At 53.4% G+C, this 18,358-nt stretch overlaps 1 protein-coding gene across 6 annotated transcripts in view; it reads right to left on the reverse strand.

The window, feature by feature from the left end:
• Window positions 1-18,358, reverse strand: part of Pde2a (phosphodiesterase 2A) — an 89,579-nt gene that overhangs the window by 47,934 nt on the left and 23,287 nt on the right. The window contains exons 2-3 of one of the 6 annotated variants that reach the window (XM_057777347.1): window positions 12,281-12,350; window positions 2,397-2,458 (exon numbers count right to left, since the gene is read on the reverse strand). The exons of 1 other annotated variant lie outside the window; for it this stretch is intronic. In XM_057777347.1, coding sequence (XP_057633330.1) covers window positions 2,397-2,458; window positions 12,281-12,299 — 81 coding nt within the window. In that variant the 5' untranslated portion in view covers window positions 12,300-12,350. Of the gene's footprint in view, window positions 1-2,396; window positions 2,459-7,574; window positions 7,726-12,280; window positions 12,434-12,575; window positions 12,653-18,358 lie in introns of those variants that run through there. 4 more of the 6 variants (XM_057777346.1, XM_057777348.1, XM_057777345.1 and 1 more) reach the window with 4 other exon arrangements.

Consider the following 18,358-nt stretch of genomic DNA (forward strand, 5'->3'; position numbering starts at 1 on the left):
GTGTACTCAGTTCACCGAGAGTGATGCCAGGGTCTGGGTCCCAGAATCAGCCTGAAGGGTCAGGGAGTTATCCCTAAAGAGTATGAGGAACTCGTGTCTGCTGGGTGTGGGGGTGCTGACAGCAAGGCCCATTGCTGCTGCCAAGACAGTGCCAGAAGAACACCCCACATCGCAGAACTTCTGCAGCCTCACCTCAGCCCTGCTGCTCACACTGTCTCGTGTGTGGTGCAGGGCAGGCAGCTTAGGTCTGAGCAAGAAAGCTCGTCCCACAAGCTGAGGCCACACAGGGCTGGGCCAGGTCTTCCCATGTGCCCTGAAGCTTCTCCAGTCACTCCGGGCGTTAATGCTAATAACAATGCTTCTGTCCCAGTAAGATGGGGACCTTTTGGTTTGTTTAGGCTTTTGTTGCTGCTTGCTTGTTTTCTGTTGCTTTGTTCTGTTCTAAGACAAAGTATAATGTATCCCAAACTGACCTTGAACTGGATGTGAATCTGAGGATGACCTTGAACTTTGCATCCTCCTGCCTCCAACTCCTGAATTCTGAGATTAAAGGCATGCAGCACCATGCCTGATTCATGCAGAGCTAAGCAAGCACTCTACCAACCTGAACTACATCCATCGGGAGATCTGACCTCCACTCACAGGTCAGGAAGATGGATACAAGATGGCTACAGACAGCTATGGTCACACACCAGAGAGTGACAGGCCCAGACGCAGAGCAGGTTTTCTCAAAAGGCAAAGCTGATGATGACCGTGATGATGACCGTCCTTTGAGGTGGGTGAAGGGTTGTAGGCAGAACAGATCTGGGACAGTCCTGGGCTAGAATTTTTAATTGGAGTGAGAAGGCAAGAGGATCCAAACACAGGAATGGGGGGAGGCTTGATGAGAACACAGGGCTTGATCCAAGGAGGCCCTGGAGAGGGTGAGGTTGGTAGAATGGGGAAGGGACTGTCTGTGAGTGTGCAGACATAGAGACAATGGCTGAACTGAGTCTGCGCAGAGACACAGAACCTAGAGCCAGGCTCCTTCAGCCCCCGCAACCCTAGAGGTCTCAGCTTCTCCAAATCCCTCCCCTCGTGGCTTCCTGGGTGGGTGACGAATGCAGTCTTTCCTGGCGGGTGGCCAAGGCTGCTGAGATACTGCTGGCTCCCAGGAACACCATCTGTCCCAGCTCTGGAGGGAGCTCCCACCCATGGGGAATGCCATGGCAATAAATAAATTAATAAATAAATTAATAATGACTCCAATCCTCCCTCTTCCTTTGGTCAGCTCCTCGCACCAGGACACGGTCCCACAGCGAGGGGCATTCTCAGTCCTAGCCTCACGCTACAGTAGGAGAGCCCTGTTAAGCCCCTGCCCCAGCTGATGAATGCCTAGCGCCACCCTGACCCACCCCAGCACCTGCGCTGAGTCTTGGCTTCCCCCAAACACAGCAGTCCTAGGTTATGCTAAGAGTTGAAGGAGAGCATGTGCCCAAAGTGTTGGCCAAGGGGGCTGGCTCAGGCAAGAACTTCCTCTCAGTTCCCTTGGACACACTGACAGACACATGAGCCAGGATACGTGCATGCGTGTGCATGCATAAAACACACACCATTCTGTCAATCCTCAAAATCCACAGTTCACCCCCATTTCTGCTATTCATTAAACATGGAAGGTTAATTCAAGGCACCCCAAAGACATGGTCAGAGCTGGGCTGGCAGCCCCCACATCAGTGGAGGAAGGGAATGACAGAAACACAGCCTCCAGGCTTAGGGAACTCATAGTGAAGGGGACAAGCCGGACATACATAGAGTCACAGGATGAAGAAAATAGGGTCCTATGGCACACAGTGGACAAAAGACAGCAGAATGCCCTGGCACCCAACTGCCAAGTGGGAGAGCTCAGAGGAGGAAGCAAGAGCCACCTGGGGCTGGAGTTGATAGAGAGTGGGAGGAGGCCATCTTGGAAGAGGGAGGCTCTTGCAGAGCCCTTAAGTGTTTTAGGATGTCAGCAGCAGGTGCTTGATGGAGCAAGAATGGCTGAGGGAGACTGTGGTAGGCTGGAGCTTCAGAGGGTCAAGATGGAAGCACAGAGAAATGATGAGTAGAATGGCGAGCTCAAGTCTGGCTGTAGAAAGATCTTTCTAGCAATCACGGGGAAGCCAGCAGCCAGTGGGTGTCAGGGAGGTGGCGGGTGCAGGAGTGGGATTGGGAGAGGACCTCAGCAATGCAAAGCGAACCCAAAGGCTGTGGGGATCAGAGAGGACAGGGCGCCCTCCAGGCTGGGTTCAGACTGAGGAGAGGGGTCTTGGCGTCCGTACCCTTAGTCTGGAAGGGGTCTGAGATGCAGCTCCGAACTCCGAATCCTGCACCCCACGCCCACAGCCCACCCGCTCTTCCTTCCGCTGAACTCTCACCTCCAGTCGCTCGTCTCTACTCCCTGGGGATTCTGGGTCCTGGGCAAGGGGGTCCTGGCCAGCTGCAGAGACAAGAAGGCCCAGGGCTGAGGCCTCCCCAGCCTGCCCTCCCTCCCATCAGCCCCCAACAAACCCCCAGGTAGCCCTGCCTCCTTGTGCCCTCTTGTTCTCTGAGCGCCTCCGTCTCCGCTTTTTCTCAGAACATTTTGCCTTTCGGCCTTGTGCTCCCAAGGCAGAGAAATGAACAGGGTTCTACTCATCCTTTGGTCCCTCCAAGAAACCTCCTCAACCTTCCCTAAACCTCAGTTTTCCTATCTGTTAAAGGAGATCAGAACGTCCACCTGACATAGTCAGTGATTCTCCAAAGTGGGAGCTCAAAGTCCAGAGATGATGAAAATCCCAAGAGATTGCATCTCGTGTGCAAGCAGCTACCCCCAGTGTGCACCGAACCCTCTGGGCCTCGACTGGGCCTCCAGCCGCATCTTCCAGCAACGTCTCCACGGCTCCCAGAGCACTGCTAAGTAGATGGTACAGCACCTGACAGACACACCGGGACCGCTCCCTTGTTCTCAGAGGTGCACGCCCAGCTTCTCTAACAAGCACTGTCCTGGGCCAGCTGCAGGCTCCTGCCCCTCCCCACCCCCACCCTCAAGCATGTCCCAGCATCGGACAGGCGGTGGGATATTCTGAGCCTGGCTTCGTTCCCGTCAGCTGCTGGCCTCCATGCCAGCCTGGCGCGGGTGCAGGGACTGATTTGATTTGGCAGCTTCGGAAGCCTGTGGTGGGGACAGGGTGGGGAGAGGGGGGAGGGGGACAAGACACCCATCCCCGAAAGGAAATAAACAGCCTCAGGCAGGCACTCAGCGGGATGGGGGAGACAGTCTGGCATGGAGAGGAGCTGAGTTCCCCGCCTGGCATTCCCTTCTTTCCACCCAAGCACTGGGCACCTGCCCATGGCTATAGGATTTTCTGGCCCTCAGGGCTATGGGGGAGGGGGTGGTAGCTGCACCTGGTGTGTGAATGCTTGTGGAGTGACTGTCAAGTGTCTGCTTGTCTTGCGTGCCCCCTGCGTCCTGTGGGGTTTCCTGCTTTGCTACACACACAGCTAGTCCTGAGAGTCACTCAGAGTGTCAGCGGCCTTCTCCCCAGATGACGGTGGCATGACCTCTACAGACCCAGGGCATGACAAGGTCACCTGTGTTGGCTGCTACAGGCCTGGCATATGTTGGCTCTGGCCCATCCCTCCCCTCTGTGTGATGACCCCACTAACCCTGCCTTGTCCTGCAGAGGAAATGACGTGGGCTGAAATAAGTGTCTGGCCCGAGGGGCTATCCGTTTTGTGCATAAAACATTTGCTGCCTCTCCCCACTGTCCTGACTGCCCTCCTCTTCCAGGGAAGTACAGTTAGTGGCAATGAGCCTCTATGGCCCCTGGAGACTCCTAGAGAGGCACCCAGCCCTCCCTCCCTTCTGATTCCCTCTACTGAGCCCCAAGTATGGGGAACTAGGTAGGGGAAGCCTCAGCTGGGCATTCACAGGCCCTCACAGCTGAGCATTTCCCTACTTGCCCACCACAACCAGATCACACATCCCCGCCTCCATGTTCTGGGAATATGTATCTACCTGTCAATGCGTTGCCAGTATCCTAAGAACCTTAGAGGGCACACAAAACTCTTAGTACTAAAGGGCAAGGCTATGCCCAGACACCAGGTAGGGAGGTGGAGCCTGCTTTGAGATAATGCCAAGTCTCAACCTGTTGGTTCCTCTTCATTGTCCCACCGTCCTCTAGGACCTGTGTGTCTCCCCTCAATCACAGGAAGCTGAGTTGCTCCTGGAGACAGGAGAGAGGGACCTCATGACAGAGGGGGCTTGGAGAGCTGTCACTGAGGGTCTCTTGAGGTAGAGCCCATCTACAGGACCCTGAAGGGCTTCACATGAGATACATGGGGAACTCACAGCAAAGAGAAGACACTAGCAACCAGAATGACCGCCTGACCGTCTGCTCAAATTCTTACCTGTGATGAGATTTGTTTGTGTTTGTGATATCTTTGCACACATCTGTTTGTCTGTATGCATGAGTGCCCATACCGGGCACGGAGGCCTGAGCCTCTGCTGAGTCACAAGGTGAGGATTTGACAAAGGGAATGGCCATCTAGAAATCAGACAGTGAAGAAGACACGGGTCCCAACAAAGAAGAGGGATGGGACGGCAGTTTGGGGCTGTGAGGTAGGGCTAAGAGAAGTCCAGCTCTGCTTCGGCAGCGACCTACAAATTCTGCGCAAGGTCTATCATGGTCAGGTCCCAAACCCTGAATTCCTGAGGCCAAGGGCAGGGTGTACCTGTAACCCAGAAGAGAGGGGACACAGCACGGAGCTTGCCACAGCCTGCTGTGTGACCCCAGGACCTGCCCCCACCCCTCTTCATGGGTCTTCATAGGGAGAAAAGGGTTGGATGTGATCTTCCAGGACTTTTCCTAGGATGGTTTTTAAAGAGTCACACTCACACATGCGTGCACACACAGAGGCACAGAGAGAGAGAGAGAGAGAGAGAGAGAGAGAGAGAGGGAGGGAGGGAGGGAGGGAGAGAGAGACAGAGAGAGACAGAGAGAGACAGACAGAGACAGACAGAGAGAGACAGAGAGAGACAGAGACAGAGAGAGAGACAGAGAGAGAGAGACAGAGAGAGAGAGAGAGACAGAGAGAGAGAGAAACCTGGGGCACGTGGCTATGAGATAGAACGAGGGGACAGGAGGATGCAGAGCAGAGAGAGGAAAGTCCTACTGGGGAGCCACAGGAAGGCTGAGAGCCTGGGGAGGTCAGCTGGTGAGGTTCCCTGCAGAGGACCCTACCCTTGAGTCCAGGACAGGAGGTAGTAACAATGGAGCCTTGTAGAGGGAGGAACAGCTGTCTCCACCCATCTGCTTCCTTGTAGCCTGTGGGAGGAGAAAGCTGGAGGTGGCAGGCAGGGACTCTGCCCTTGAACTTGGGTCCAGACTCCACTCCTGCTCCGCAGAGATCCCAGGGGAAGGGAAAGGCTGGCGCACCCAGGGAACCAGGAAGCTCCATTCCAGACCTGCTGGGCAATGGGACCTGGACGGGTTTGGATCTGGCAGTCCATTAAGCTGGGGAATTCTGGATCTGCAGCCATGATAGGCTTCTCTGGGGCCGCCAAGGCTGGGCTCTAGAAAGCAAGATTTCTCCTTGAGCCAGGGTTTGTTTCCAGCTCGGGCCTGGGTACTGAGGCCCAGGAGGCATCCAGGAACAGGAGATACGAGACCACTGGGCTTGCCTCGTGCCAGACTGCATGGTGTACCTGAGACTCGGTGAGAACTCCGAGTGTTCAGGGAGTGCAGAGAATAGTCTCTAGGTGCGCTCTGGGTGCCCAGTCCTCACTGGCAACGGTTTCTGCATCACGCCTGTGTCCAGGAAGGACTCATGCCCTGTTTTCCCCTTAGGCAGCTGTTAGAAAAGGGGTGAGCAGGCCCTTCCTTCCTCTTCCATCTACAGCTCCACAAAGACACCTTGAGGGCTGGGACGGGAGAAAGGGTGCTCTCTGGTCACAGTCCGAGATGGCTGGAGATGGAGGTAGTGGGTGATGGGTTGACTCCCATGCCATACCAGCTTTAGAAAGTGCCAGGCCCCTCACATGAACATGCGCCAAGTCTGTTGTGGCAGGAGAGAGCCCATGTGACCAGGCTAAAGGGGTCCCCTCTCTCCTCTGCTGTCAAGGCACCCCTCCTTCCCTCCTTCACGTGGGAGTGGGGCTGCTATCCCATCCCAAGCTATCTGTCTCCATTGCGTCTTGTTATGTTTTTAATAACTGAACATTGACATTAACAAGGCAGGTGGCTGCAGCTCTTCCCAGCAGCCCCATTTAGCATCATTGAATCATCAGATTCTAGAATCCTACATGCACAGAATGTCCGGATCTTGGGCTCCCAGAGTCTCAGCATCTTAAAGTCACAGAATGTCGGAATCACACAACCACACTACCCCACCCCCAGCCCTGGGCTGATCATGGAAGGTTAGCTAGCATCATCCTAGTGAGAGCCCCATGGTGACAATCCCAGATTTTCAAATCACACCCCTCTGGAGCTGGTACTCACACAGTCTTCAGAGCTATGGGCTGCTAACTTCCTCATTTTACAAGTGAGAAAATAACAGCTCAGAAAATGGTGTAGGAGTACCAGAAAGCAAGGAAAACAGCAGTGCCCAGCATTGGGACTGCAAAATCGGACCTGTCGAGACGGGCGTTTCTGAAGTCCCCATGTCTGCGCGGGGTCAGCTTTCTCCCTTCAGCTTCTTCTCTTTCTTTTTCTTTGTATAACCCCAGCCTGACCTCACCCTCTCTGCTGCCCACCCTGGGTGTCCCATCTGTGAATGGAGGTGCACTGGGCTAATTCCCTCAGGGCAAGGACAGGAATAGCAAAATGTCTTCCTTCACCCCAGGCACCAGCTGGAAAGGAAGGGCAGGCTCCTCAAAACAGGAAGGCCAGGGCCCTGGGGGGTGACCAGGGCTGAGACAGTTGGGGGAGCCTGATCTAAAGTCTAGGGAAGCGGCAGCTTACAATTCACATGAGAAGGAGCATGTACATTTCTCATTTTCATAAATTAGCATTTCTACTCATACATTTTTGGATTTGAATTCTATTAATTTTTGCAGCTTGTTTTAATTTTTCCAGTTCTGAACATTCTGCCCAGGGCAGAACACCAGTTGCCCACATATACACAGGTGGGGACTCAGCAGCCTTCTCACCTTTTAGCCTCAGGGGTGGTGACCTCCTGGGATGTGCCCCTGAGAGCATCCTTGGAGGCCCAGGCTCTCCCCTCCCGTCCCCACTGGCTCCTCTCCTGAGTTCTCAGAGGTGACATGGAGCCCACCCAGCCACCCCAAGCAGCTCTTCCTCCTCCACAGGGTCCTCTCCCTCCCACCCTTTCTCTGTCCAGGCTTTATGATCCCCGGCCTGGACCAAGGCAGCCTAAACTCCAGCCTCCACTCCAGGGAGCTGTGTGTGCACATAGACCTGACATTGCACCCCCTCCACCCCTCCCCTTCATGCTGGCTCTCTGGAAAACATCCAGAGTCCTCATCTGAAAATGTTTGTAAGTCCTGTCAGCCTCACAAGCCCCATCTCCTGTCTCCTGACGTCCCTCCCCGGCCTTCCATCCATTCAGCTTACCCGCCTCCCATGGTGGTCCAAGATCCAGCTCCACAAACAGGACATGGGACTTGAGAGGGCCAGCCTTCTTCCCTCTGTCTGCCACCAACAAGCTGTCACAGTTACCTTCCTCCCTTCTGTCCAGAATCTTCCCCAGGCCCAGCTCTCAGCTATCAGATTTATTTCTTTCTGAAGGCTTCCCAGCTTGCCCTTCCTCTAACTCGGAGCTGAATGAGGGCCCCAGTCGCATCAGCCTCTGTCTGGGTTCCTTCCCTCCTCAGTCCCAGCACCCACCACAGGCTCAGCTCAGGGAAGGTATGGAGCACGTGACGGCCAGTTTCTCGCTCATCTCTCCGTCACCCTTCCCATTGGCCCAGCATCCACCTACAAAAGCCAAGTGGTACAGAGTATGCTAAGGACAGGCAGAGCAGGAGGTATGAGAAGCCTAGGAGGCTGGACTAAAGACTTCCAGGAGACGAGGACAGGCTACAGAGAACATTCAGCCCAGCCCTGAAGCCACCAGAGCTGCCGTGAGAGTAAGGACTGAATTTACCATGCTGGAGACCAGTGCTTCTCAGGCTCATGAGAGCAGGTCTTAGAAGAACTGGCTGAGCATTCAGGGAAGGCTTCCTGGAAGAGGGGTTACTTCTTTCTTGTTTGAGAAAAGTAAGGTGGTAGAAATGAGAGGTGGGGAGGAAGGAGCAAGGATATGGAAAAGGAAGCCTTGTCTCTGCTTGCTCCATACTCCTGGGAGAGGGGCAGGGGGAGTGAGGACGGCAGGGAAGAATGGACTAGTGGGATGCTCACACCACGGCCAGGGCAGGCACGGCTGGTAAGCTGGCAGGCAAGAGTGCCCAGCTGTGACTGAGAAGCATTTCCTGTCTCTCTGCCAGGGGGGGTCATTAATAATCATTTACCAGTCACGGCAGCTCAGAGGCCAGCCAAGGAGCAGCGCGATGCTGGGGCCAGAGCCCAGCCTGGTGGCCAGGAGAACTGGATGGTGGTATGGGCCTTGCCACGTGCTATGAGCCCTGGCTCGGCCATCTCATCTCTTCTCTGCGAGTGTCAGAAGGAGAAGATTCTGGGGAGGGTGCTGCTGTAGGTCCCCTTCGTGCTCAGAGCATCAGTTTCTGCCAACTCTCCAGGGCAGTCATGGACATCCCATGGCAAGTAGGAGACTGACCTAGCTAGGGACCCAGAAACCCAGAGGGGTGGACATAGAAGGCTCCACGGAACCAAGTGCAACTTCGCCTGGGAACTGTTGAGGGAAGAAGGAACCAGCTGACCCAGGCAGGGGAAGGGCTGCTGCACACAGAAGGTAAGCATTCCACAAAATGGTCCTAACACTTTAAATTGTACCCGTGAGGCACAGAGCAGGGCCTCCATCAGCGCTGTAGACTACTGCATGGTTGACCTGTTAGGCGAGCCCAGCAGTTAGAAGAAACTAGCCAAAAGATGATGATGATGACGACGATTATGACAGTGACTCAGCCAAAGAAGCTGGAGACCAAGGCTGGCGATCCAGAACCAGGCCCTGCTGCTCTTGCAGTTGGCTAAAAGCAGAATCTTTTGTCACCTCAGTTCCCTGCCCACCTTGCATTGCTTTCAAGGTCCAGCTTACGCTCGCCCATTTGAAGCATCTTCTAGAAACTAGAAGGTAATGCTGAAACTGAAACCCTAGCCAGCTTCTGGCTAACTGGGATGCCTCTGTGCCTCCAACCTGAGGAGTCCAGAATGTTCTTTAATGCCTGTTGAGAGTGCCCACAAGGGCTTTCCCAGAACCTTCTCTCGAGAGTGTGACGTCAGTCTCTAGTGCCTGGGACCTCTGCCATCAGACTAAAGGATCCCCCAAAGTTTAACCGTGTCAATTCTTTCTGATAATAGTTCCTATGAGGACAGGGGTGACTTCTCCATTTGATATGGGTCAACAAAGGCAAACACAGACTGAGATCTTTCTTGTTGTCTCCCTGTGGTGACATAGAGAAGGGAAGGGGAAAGGGGAGCCTGAAAAGGGGGGCTGACTGCTTTCCAGGGTGATGTGACCCAGAAAGAACACTGGACCATCCTGATTCTGACAGTATACAGTTGGTAGGCTTGGTCAAATGCAAGCCCAGTCTGGGCTGCTCTGCATAAAGAGGTCCTCCAGAGACACTGCCCAAGGTTTTGGCCAGTGCTAGACCTTCCCTTTTGCCCAGGCTGTAGTAAACAGAGTAGACTTGCTGACATATATCCTCTCCCCACCCCTTCCAACCCTGGCCCCAAACACGAGACAAGTTAGAGGAAAAGAACAAAGGTTCTCTGACCACAGCATCACCCGCTGCCGCCTGTCCAGCGCCTGCTCAGCAGGAAACTCAAGACAAAGGCTTTGGTCAAAGTGAGGAGGATGAAGGGCAAAGGGTAGGGGCAGCCTGGGTTGGGAGGGCAGGCCAGGGTGTCTCTAGAGACCTGATTAGGAGGAAAGCAAGGACAGGAAAGCAGCCAAGCCCTCCTTGCACACATACGTCACTGCACAAACATTTATGGGGCACCTGCTGTATTCCACACATGGCCAAACATAATAGACCTCTTTCTTCACACCACACACCTTATGCACACACTTCCTCCCCCAGACCTCAGCCCCACCCCCGAGGCATCCCTAATGCATCCTAACTCACTGTACGTGCTTCCTACTCTCACTACATGCAAACAGTTCACAGGGAGAAAAGATCACAGAACCCACAGCTCACACTGAAAAGCCACACGGCTCACACCCACCCACACTTCACACCACATTCAGATTCCATCTCCCATCATGCACCTCATACACCTCACACTCACCTCCCTAGCCACAGACGCATGCATACAATTAAATTACACACACACACACACACACACCACTGCTCAGACATAGACGCACATGTAGACATATATGTATAATATGCATGCTTAACGTCACGCCAAAATGTCACACATTTGTAGACACGCAAATCTCTCAGGCTGCGAACTGCCTCCTCCTGCCCACCCCAACTTGGTCAACCAAATCTCTTGGTCTTAGCTGCACCCTTTCTTGCCCAGAGCTGCATCAACAGTCACCACAGAGATGTGGCACACAAACACCAACACATAGGTCCGAATATAAACCCCAAGCAAACCCAAGATGTACCATTGTGATCCTAAGCCATCAAGGAGCCTGCAAGCACACCCAGACACAAACCTCCTCCACGCTTCTCTCACGGGACATCCATTCAAAACCAACAGGACCACACTAGGACTCATCCTGGCTGCATACTACAGCCAAATCTCACCCATAGTCACATGCTCAGTCACCAACATACAAGCTGTCCCTACAACATCACACTGCCATGACAGACATAGCCACATGCACACATAAGAGTCACACACTGTGCTACAACTCCACAACCACAATTCTGCCTCTGTAGCCACACACAGCATGTCAACACCAAAGATTTATCATCTCCATACCATAATCCCCCATGAAGAATCTCACTCAAATGATGCAATCATACTTGCACAACACACGTGCTTTCACAAAAGGCACACCCAATACATGCTATACACATTCAAGAACACTCACACAAACACACCCCCACTCACCCATCCTTCACCACAGGTGAGGGACATCATCTTGTAGTCTACCTCTTTCTCCATCTGCAAATCCAACTGCCCCAGACACCACCAGGACAGCAGAAATAAGAGGGTTATAAGTCACACGTGCCAGCATCCCGCCTCATGCCCTGGGCACCCTTGGGGGCAACATTCCCATTTTTATAACCTTGTACTTGAGTCCACCCCATGCCAGGCCTGAGAACACAGGCAGTGGTGGAGGTCCTAGACACGCCAGCCCTGTCCTCTGGGCCTGTCCCCTCCTCAGCCCAAAGTAGAGGCAAACATATAGGGAAGGCATGGTCATAGAAATACCCTAGAACAAACAGAAACCTGTAGAAATTGAAGAACTGAACAGACCAAGAGAGGTGCGCAACCTGGAGCAACACACTAAACAAGAACACAGCAGAGGGGCAGAAGACAAGGAGCTCAAGAATCAGAGAGAACTGGAAGAATGTGAGGCCATCACACATGGGGAGAATCGAGGGGTCAGGAGGCAACAGGAGGAGACAGAAGGACTATGTAAGAGAGAGACGGAAACTGTGCGGGAGCAGTCTGGCAGAGGAGAGAGAAGCTGGGGTCAAAGAGACCCTTGGTCTGGGTTGAAGATGGGGACGAGAGTCTAGATGATTGGGGGGGGGCAAGGCTATAAAATAGAAGTTACAGGTTTTGGGGGAGGTCCTTCTTATGAGGCAGAGCTCTTGCTGTTAGGGGCTTGGGGGTATGGGTGTGCCTGGAATCTGACATTCAGGGCCAGAGGCTTGGGAAGGGGGTCCAGTTATCCTGAGGAGGGAATTTCAGAGCTGTCAGTGTGGGCCAGGGGTCCCACTGAGGACTGAAAGTTGAGGACTTGGGATGGAGGGGTTCCAGATGCAAGGAGGAATCGGAAACTAGAGTGACATTTGGGCTGTGAGCTGGAGAATCAAGGACCCCTTTCTGGGTATGGCTGCAGTCCCCTTTGGTGTAAGACTGGTTCAGAACTGAGGTCCCCTCTTAGAGGAAGGTTCAGGAGTGGGTGGATCATGAGGCAGACGACTATAAGCTCTTCAAAAGACCGGGCCCTGGCCAGTCTCTCCCCGGACACCCGATTCTCCCTGTTACCCAGAATGGGGGGGCCCCCCTACCTGCAAGCTGTCGGCGCATGGCTGCGGCGGCGGCGGCTCGTCCGGCTTGAGGAAGACCTGCTGGCCCCGCCTGAGGAATTGGACAACAGCGATGAGGATGTGGTGCAACACCAGGACCATGCTCGCAGACACCCGCCCGCCCCGCCAGCCCGGCCGGCCCACTGCGCTCGGTCAGCGCGTCCGCAACAGCTTCGCCGGTCCGCACGAGGGTCCGCCCCGGTCCCGCCCCGCCCCCGCCCCCGCCCCGCCCCAGGCCTACAGGCCCCGCCTACGTCCCTGCCACCAGGGACAGCACCTCAACGTCTTCCGAAGATCGGACCCCACCAGATCCCGGCCGACTCGCCCCTGCCAGACCATCACCCTCCCAAGACTGCTCCAGCGGGTCGGTTATGGGGATCCCCTCTCCTCGGTCGCCTCTTCAGCTTTTGCTGCCCTCCGCTTGTCCCATCGCCACTCCTCCTATTTGGCAGAGCACCTCCTAGAGTCCCGTGCACTGCCGCACCACATTCTCTCCCCATCACTTGGACTTCAGCGGCCCAGCCAGAGCCCAAAGGCCGAGTCCAGCGCAGTGGAGGGAGAGGGCCGCGGTCGCAGTCCAGGAACCCTGAGGTCCCTTCTCTCCTTCCAGTGCAGAGGGCAGATGTAGAGGGAGAAATTTAGAGGTCGCTCCAAAAGGGGGCGAGCCCTGAAGCGGTAGCAGATCTGAGAAGGAGACACGTGCTCCCTGACACACACAGGCGCACCATTCCCAAGTATGGGGTGAGGGCACTAGGTCTCTAAGGCCGCCAGGTAGGTCTGCATCGCCGTTCCGGGAGATTAAAGAGGTTGTAAGCCCCAGAACCGCGTAGTCCGCAATTCCGCGCTGGGACCCCAGCAAGCTGGGAGCGCATTTCTCCGCAGAGCGGCCTCTGTGCTCAGGCGCTGGCGGCAGCCGTGACGCTCCCGCGCCCCCTGGTGTCTCATAGCGGCGGTGCACCCCCGACCCCGTGCGCAGTTGGCTGGAGGGATGAGAGGACATTAGTGGCATGCAACCTGCTGAAACTCCTTGCCTGAACCAACCTGTTTTCTAGCCTCTGCTTGCCTTAGAGGGGCTAAGGCATGGGATGTTCCTAGATTGAAGGGTGAATTTGCGTCTTATTTGATTTTGCCAGCATAGCTTTAGCCAGACCCCCTTCCCATCTTGCTGGATCTCAGTTGTCCCACAGGATTGCCAGAAAACTCAAAGTTGTAACAATGGTGAGGCAGACAGACAGAAGACTCCTGACAGACCTCACTTTGACCTTCCCTGGCCCTCCTTTCTGCACTGTTGCCCCTCTTTCTGTACTTCCCTCTCCCTCTGCCCTTGGGAGGTGACTCAGTGAGCCCCTAACCTCCCCACCTCACCGATGTGATTCATCTGGGTCCTTTCCCCCTAGGGAGCAATTTCCTCAGTGTTGAGTCACTGAGCCCAGTGCTGGACACGGTCCCGGCACCTGGAACAGACTTGGAAATGTCCTAGCTTTCCCAGTAGCTCAAAGGGTGAGCATCCCTACACGGAGTTTTCCCTCCTTGCTGAGGCATGGCTGAGTCTGCCTACACCTGTGCCCAAAACCCTTAGTGGTCCCTACCAGCACCATAAAGCCTAAATCTCTCATCTGGCATTACAGACCTTTCAGCCTTGGCTTGTCAACCGGGGCTCTGGCACCTCCCGTGCCGGTCTGTCTTGTACCACCCTATCCCCGGATTCAGAAGCCACCCAGAGGCTGTCTGCTCTAGGAGTCCTTCTCTGGATGCCACCTCAGTAGTCTAGGGGGCCCTTCCTGGGAGTCACATCTGGGGAGCTGAGGACGTGATCTAGGCCAAGTCAATGTGTTTTATTGCATCTTCAAAACAGGGCAGTTTGTCCTACATATTGACACTGTAGGCTAAGACATATAAAGGTTCTGCCTGCTCTCCCAAAGACCCCCCCCCTTCCTTTTCTGGCCTCAGTTCCCCGTGTGTAAAAACGTCAATATCATAACTATTCCCAGGCCCAGTATACAAACTGCTTGGTAATCCTGGTCACATGCCACTGGCTTGTCCCAGGGTGGGACACGTGCCCAGGAGGTGCCAGCATGGTTAAAGGCCAGCGCTACTAATTCTTCAAGGGACCTCAGCTCAGCTCTGCAGTCAAGAGCCAACCCCAGTCTGACACAGCCGCCACCTTTAGGTTGGATCTCAACAGCACTTGCCTCCTACTGAGTCTGTCCGGCTGGGGGGACTTAGAGTCTCCCTCAATTCTTTGTGCGTTAGTTACTTCCGATTCAAGCGTTCTTCAGGGGGACTGGGTGAGAGTTCACTGGGTTATAAACTTGTGCATGACCGTGGCCAGTGTATCTCTCTGAGCCTCCATCGCCCCATTTGTGAAATGCTAACAAGCCTAGATTCAATAAACAAGCAAATGAACCTCTTTTAGCATTTGGTAGGGTTCATCTTCACCCAAAGTCCTCAGATTCCTTGACCAGATCCCTTTCAGTTGGGACAATCCAGGCTCTGCCAAATTGCAAAGGAAAGGGACCTTGCCAAACTCTCGTGGCTAGGAAGAGACGCTGCTTGAAGGCTAAGTCTGGTTCACCTGGCCTCCCTCTAGATCCCAGGTTTCCTATCTCTGCAGTCACTGATCCAATACTTGACTCTCCCTTGCAATTCTAATGTACTTCCTGGTCTGAAAGCCCAGGATTGGAATCTGGCTGATCCCTGGGCCACAAAGGCAAGAGTCAGGAGGACTGGTCTCTAAGATCTGAGTCGCACATCTAGGCCTGGGTGGCTTCAACACCTCTCTCCCTCCAGCATGAAGAACACCTGATGTATGTGCATGTATGTGTGTGTGCATACAAGTGTGCACAGGTGAGTGCTTGCGTACAGAAGCCAGAGTACAGCCTCCAGGGACATCCACAGGATGCTGTTCACCTCTCACTTGGTCTGGAGCACATTAATTAGGCTAGATCCTTGGTCCGTCAACAAAGCCCCAAGAATCCTCCAACTCCGGCTCCCCAGTGCTGGAATCACAAAAACACAACCATCGTTTTCACAGCCGTTCTAGGGATCAGTCTGAGGTCCTAGTGCTGGCCAGGCTAACATTTCACTGATTGCTCTATGTCCCCAGTCCTATAGCTGGGCTTTACAGATAAGGAAAACTAAGGCTCAGAGAAGCTGAGTAAATTGCTCATGGGCACACAGCTAGTAAATGGTGGAGCCAGACTTCAATCCCTGGCTCCCTATCATCTGTACCTTAAATTCATGCTCGATGCTTAAGGAATGGCAGGTAAGAAAACCGGACTTGGCGTACCCCTTTATCCCCAACAATGCAGTGACTGAGAATCCCATTCTCCCAGTGCCTCCACCCTCGGCTCATCTCTGACACCAGGAGTCCCATCCCCAGATATAGTCTGCAGTCTGCTTTTCTTTTTTATCTCAATTCACTGACTTTTTTCTTTTCTTTTTAAAATTTCTTTTATTTTTTTAAAAGAAAAAACTATCTTTTTTCATTTTACACACCAATCCCAGTTCCCACTCCCTTCCCTCCTCCAGTTCCCTCTATTATGCACCCCCATCCTCTCCTCAGATAGGGTAGGCACATTGCTTCGGGGAAGGCCCAAGGCCCTCCCTACTATATCTAGGCTGGGCAAGGTGTCCATCAAAGGGAATAGTACAAGCAGTAGAGATAAATCCTGGTGCCACTGCCAGTGGCCTCACAGTCTGCCCCAGCCATACAACTATCACCCACATTCAGAGGGTCTAGTTTGGACCTATGCTGGTTGGAGTTGGTGAGCTCCCATTGGCTCAGGTAAACTGTCTCAGTGGGTGTCCCCTCCATGATCTTGACCTCTTTGCTCATATTCTCACTCCTCCCACTCTTCAACTGGACTTTGGGATCTCAACCCAGTGTTCCACTGCTGGTCTCTGCCTCTGTTTGCTGGATGAAGGTTCTATGGTGATACTTAGGATCAATCTGACTACAGGGCAAGGCCAGTTCAGGCCCCCTCTCCTCTATTGCTTAGGGTCTTAGCTGGGGTCATCCTTGTGGATTCCTGGGGATTTCTCTAGTGCCAGGTTTCTTACTAGCTCCATAATGGCTTTCTCAATCAAGATATCTCTTTCCTTGCTCTCATGTCTGTCCTTCCTCCATCTCAACTATCCCGTTCCCTCAAGTTCTCCTCCCCCCTCCCTTCTCCACTCTTCTTCCCCCTCTGTCTTCTTTTCTCCCCCCACCCCCACACTCCCAATTTTGTCAAGCTGTCTTGCCTATTACCCCTTTCCAAGTGGATCTGTGTATGTTTTTCTTGGGGTGCACCTTGTTACTTAGCTTCTCTAGGACCATGAACTATAGGCTCATTATCCTTTGCTTTACAGCTAGTATCCACTGATGAGTGAGTACATACCATGTTCATCTTCTGGGTCTGGGTTACCTCAGGATGATTTTTTTTTAGTTACATCCATTTTCATGCAAATTTCAAGATGTCATTGTTTTGTTGTTGTTGTTTGTTTGTTTGTTTTTGCCGCTGAGTAGTACTCTAATGTGTAAATGTGCCACATTTTTTTTTAATCCATTCTTTGGTTGAAGGGCCTTTAGGCTGTTTCCAGGTTCTGGCTATTACAAATAAACCTGCTATGCACACAGTTGAACAAATGTCCTTGTAGTATGACTGAGCATCTTTTGGGTGTGTGCCCAAGAGTGCAGTCTTCTTATCTCCCTACCTTAGGCCCCACTTGGCCATACTCGGTGCTCCTCCAAACCTTTGTCATAGAGAGTATATTTAAGGAAAAGGTGACTCAGCTGATAGCTTGTCACCCTGGGCCCCCCTGACCTCAGCCTCTTACTGGACTGCACTGCCTTGTGTCCTCAGTGCTGGCAGTGCCTGGGGTCTGTGCGTACCCAGGATCTATGCCTGAGGTGTTGATTTAGCCCCATGTTGCACATTAAAAAAAATGGAGCTCCCAGATACATAGCCATTACCAGGGTTCAGGTGGTCAAGGAGCCACACAGAGTCCACATTCACTGTTTTTATCATTTTGAATGAGCCTCTGAGACTGCAGAACAACGGCCCAAGCGTAGTTTCTCTAGCAGTGCCCACACATACCTCTTCCCTGGGCTTCCAGACTCCAGGGTGGCATCTGGACTTTCAGTACGGCATGTTTACCTCCTCTCCCCCACAGAGCTGGTGGCTTCTCCTCAAACTTTGCCCAGCCCTTTCCCCATCCATGTTCAAGGCCCTCCCAAGGTCAAGTTGCCTGTGAATGGCCAAACATTGGCTGAGAACTTATTCCGTGCTAGGTACTGAGGATGAAGCAGTTCTTAGGGCTGGAAAGATGGCTTAGCAGTTAAGTGCATGTACCAGAGGACCTGAGTTCTATTCCCAGGACCCATTTCAGGTGGTTAACTCCAGCTTCAGGGAATCTGATGCCTCTGGCCTCCTTAAACACCTGTACCCATTGCATATCCCCCAACACACATATACACATAATTAAAAAGTAAATAAATAAATTTAAAAAGCAGTGCTCCCCAGTCACAGGCAGGAAACTCTCACCCGCTGAGAAATAGCCCCCAAGATGACCCAAGTGGATACCACTTCTTGCCTTATGGCTTTTCAGCGATCCCACAAGTAAGGGCAGGGATTGTTGGGTCTCCACAGGCCAGTGGGAAGCACTCGGAGGAGTCTAGTTAAGTCAGAAGGTGGTTTCCATTCCAACATCTCTTCATCTCCCAGAATTGATCCTGACGGACCTTCTATCGAGCCCATATCTGCCCTATCTCCAGGACAAGGACCTGCATCATGGGCCTGCTTGCTGCCAGTCATGGTCTGTTTCTGCGGGCTGTGCCCAGACAGTGGCGGCACAGGTTCAGATGACAGCTCCCTGGGTGATCCAGGCAGGGTTCTGACCCTTGTCTCAGACTTCTCAAGGGTAACAAAGTTGGCCTGGATCTCTTGAGGGCCCAGGAGGTTGAGGTGAATGAAGGTCGGACCCAATCAGACCTAGAAAGGCAGAAAGCAACTTTCTTGCCCAGGTATGCCAGGCCAGCAACAGTACACAAGGACCAGCTTCCAACACAGGCGCTTC

The sequence above is a fragment of the Chionomys nivalis genome, chromosome 8, assembly GCF_950005125.1.
Source record: "Chionomys nivalis chromosome 8, mChiNiv1.1, whole genome shotgun sequence".
Lineage (NCBI taxonomy): Eukaryota > Metazoa > Chordata > Mammalia > Rodentia > Cricetidae > Chionomys > Chionomys nivalis.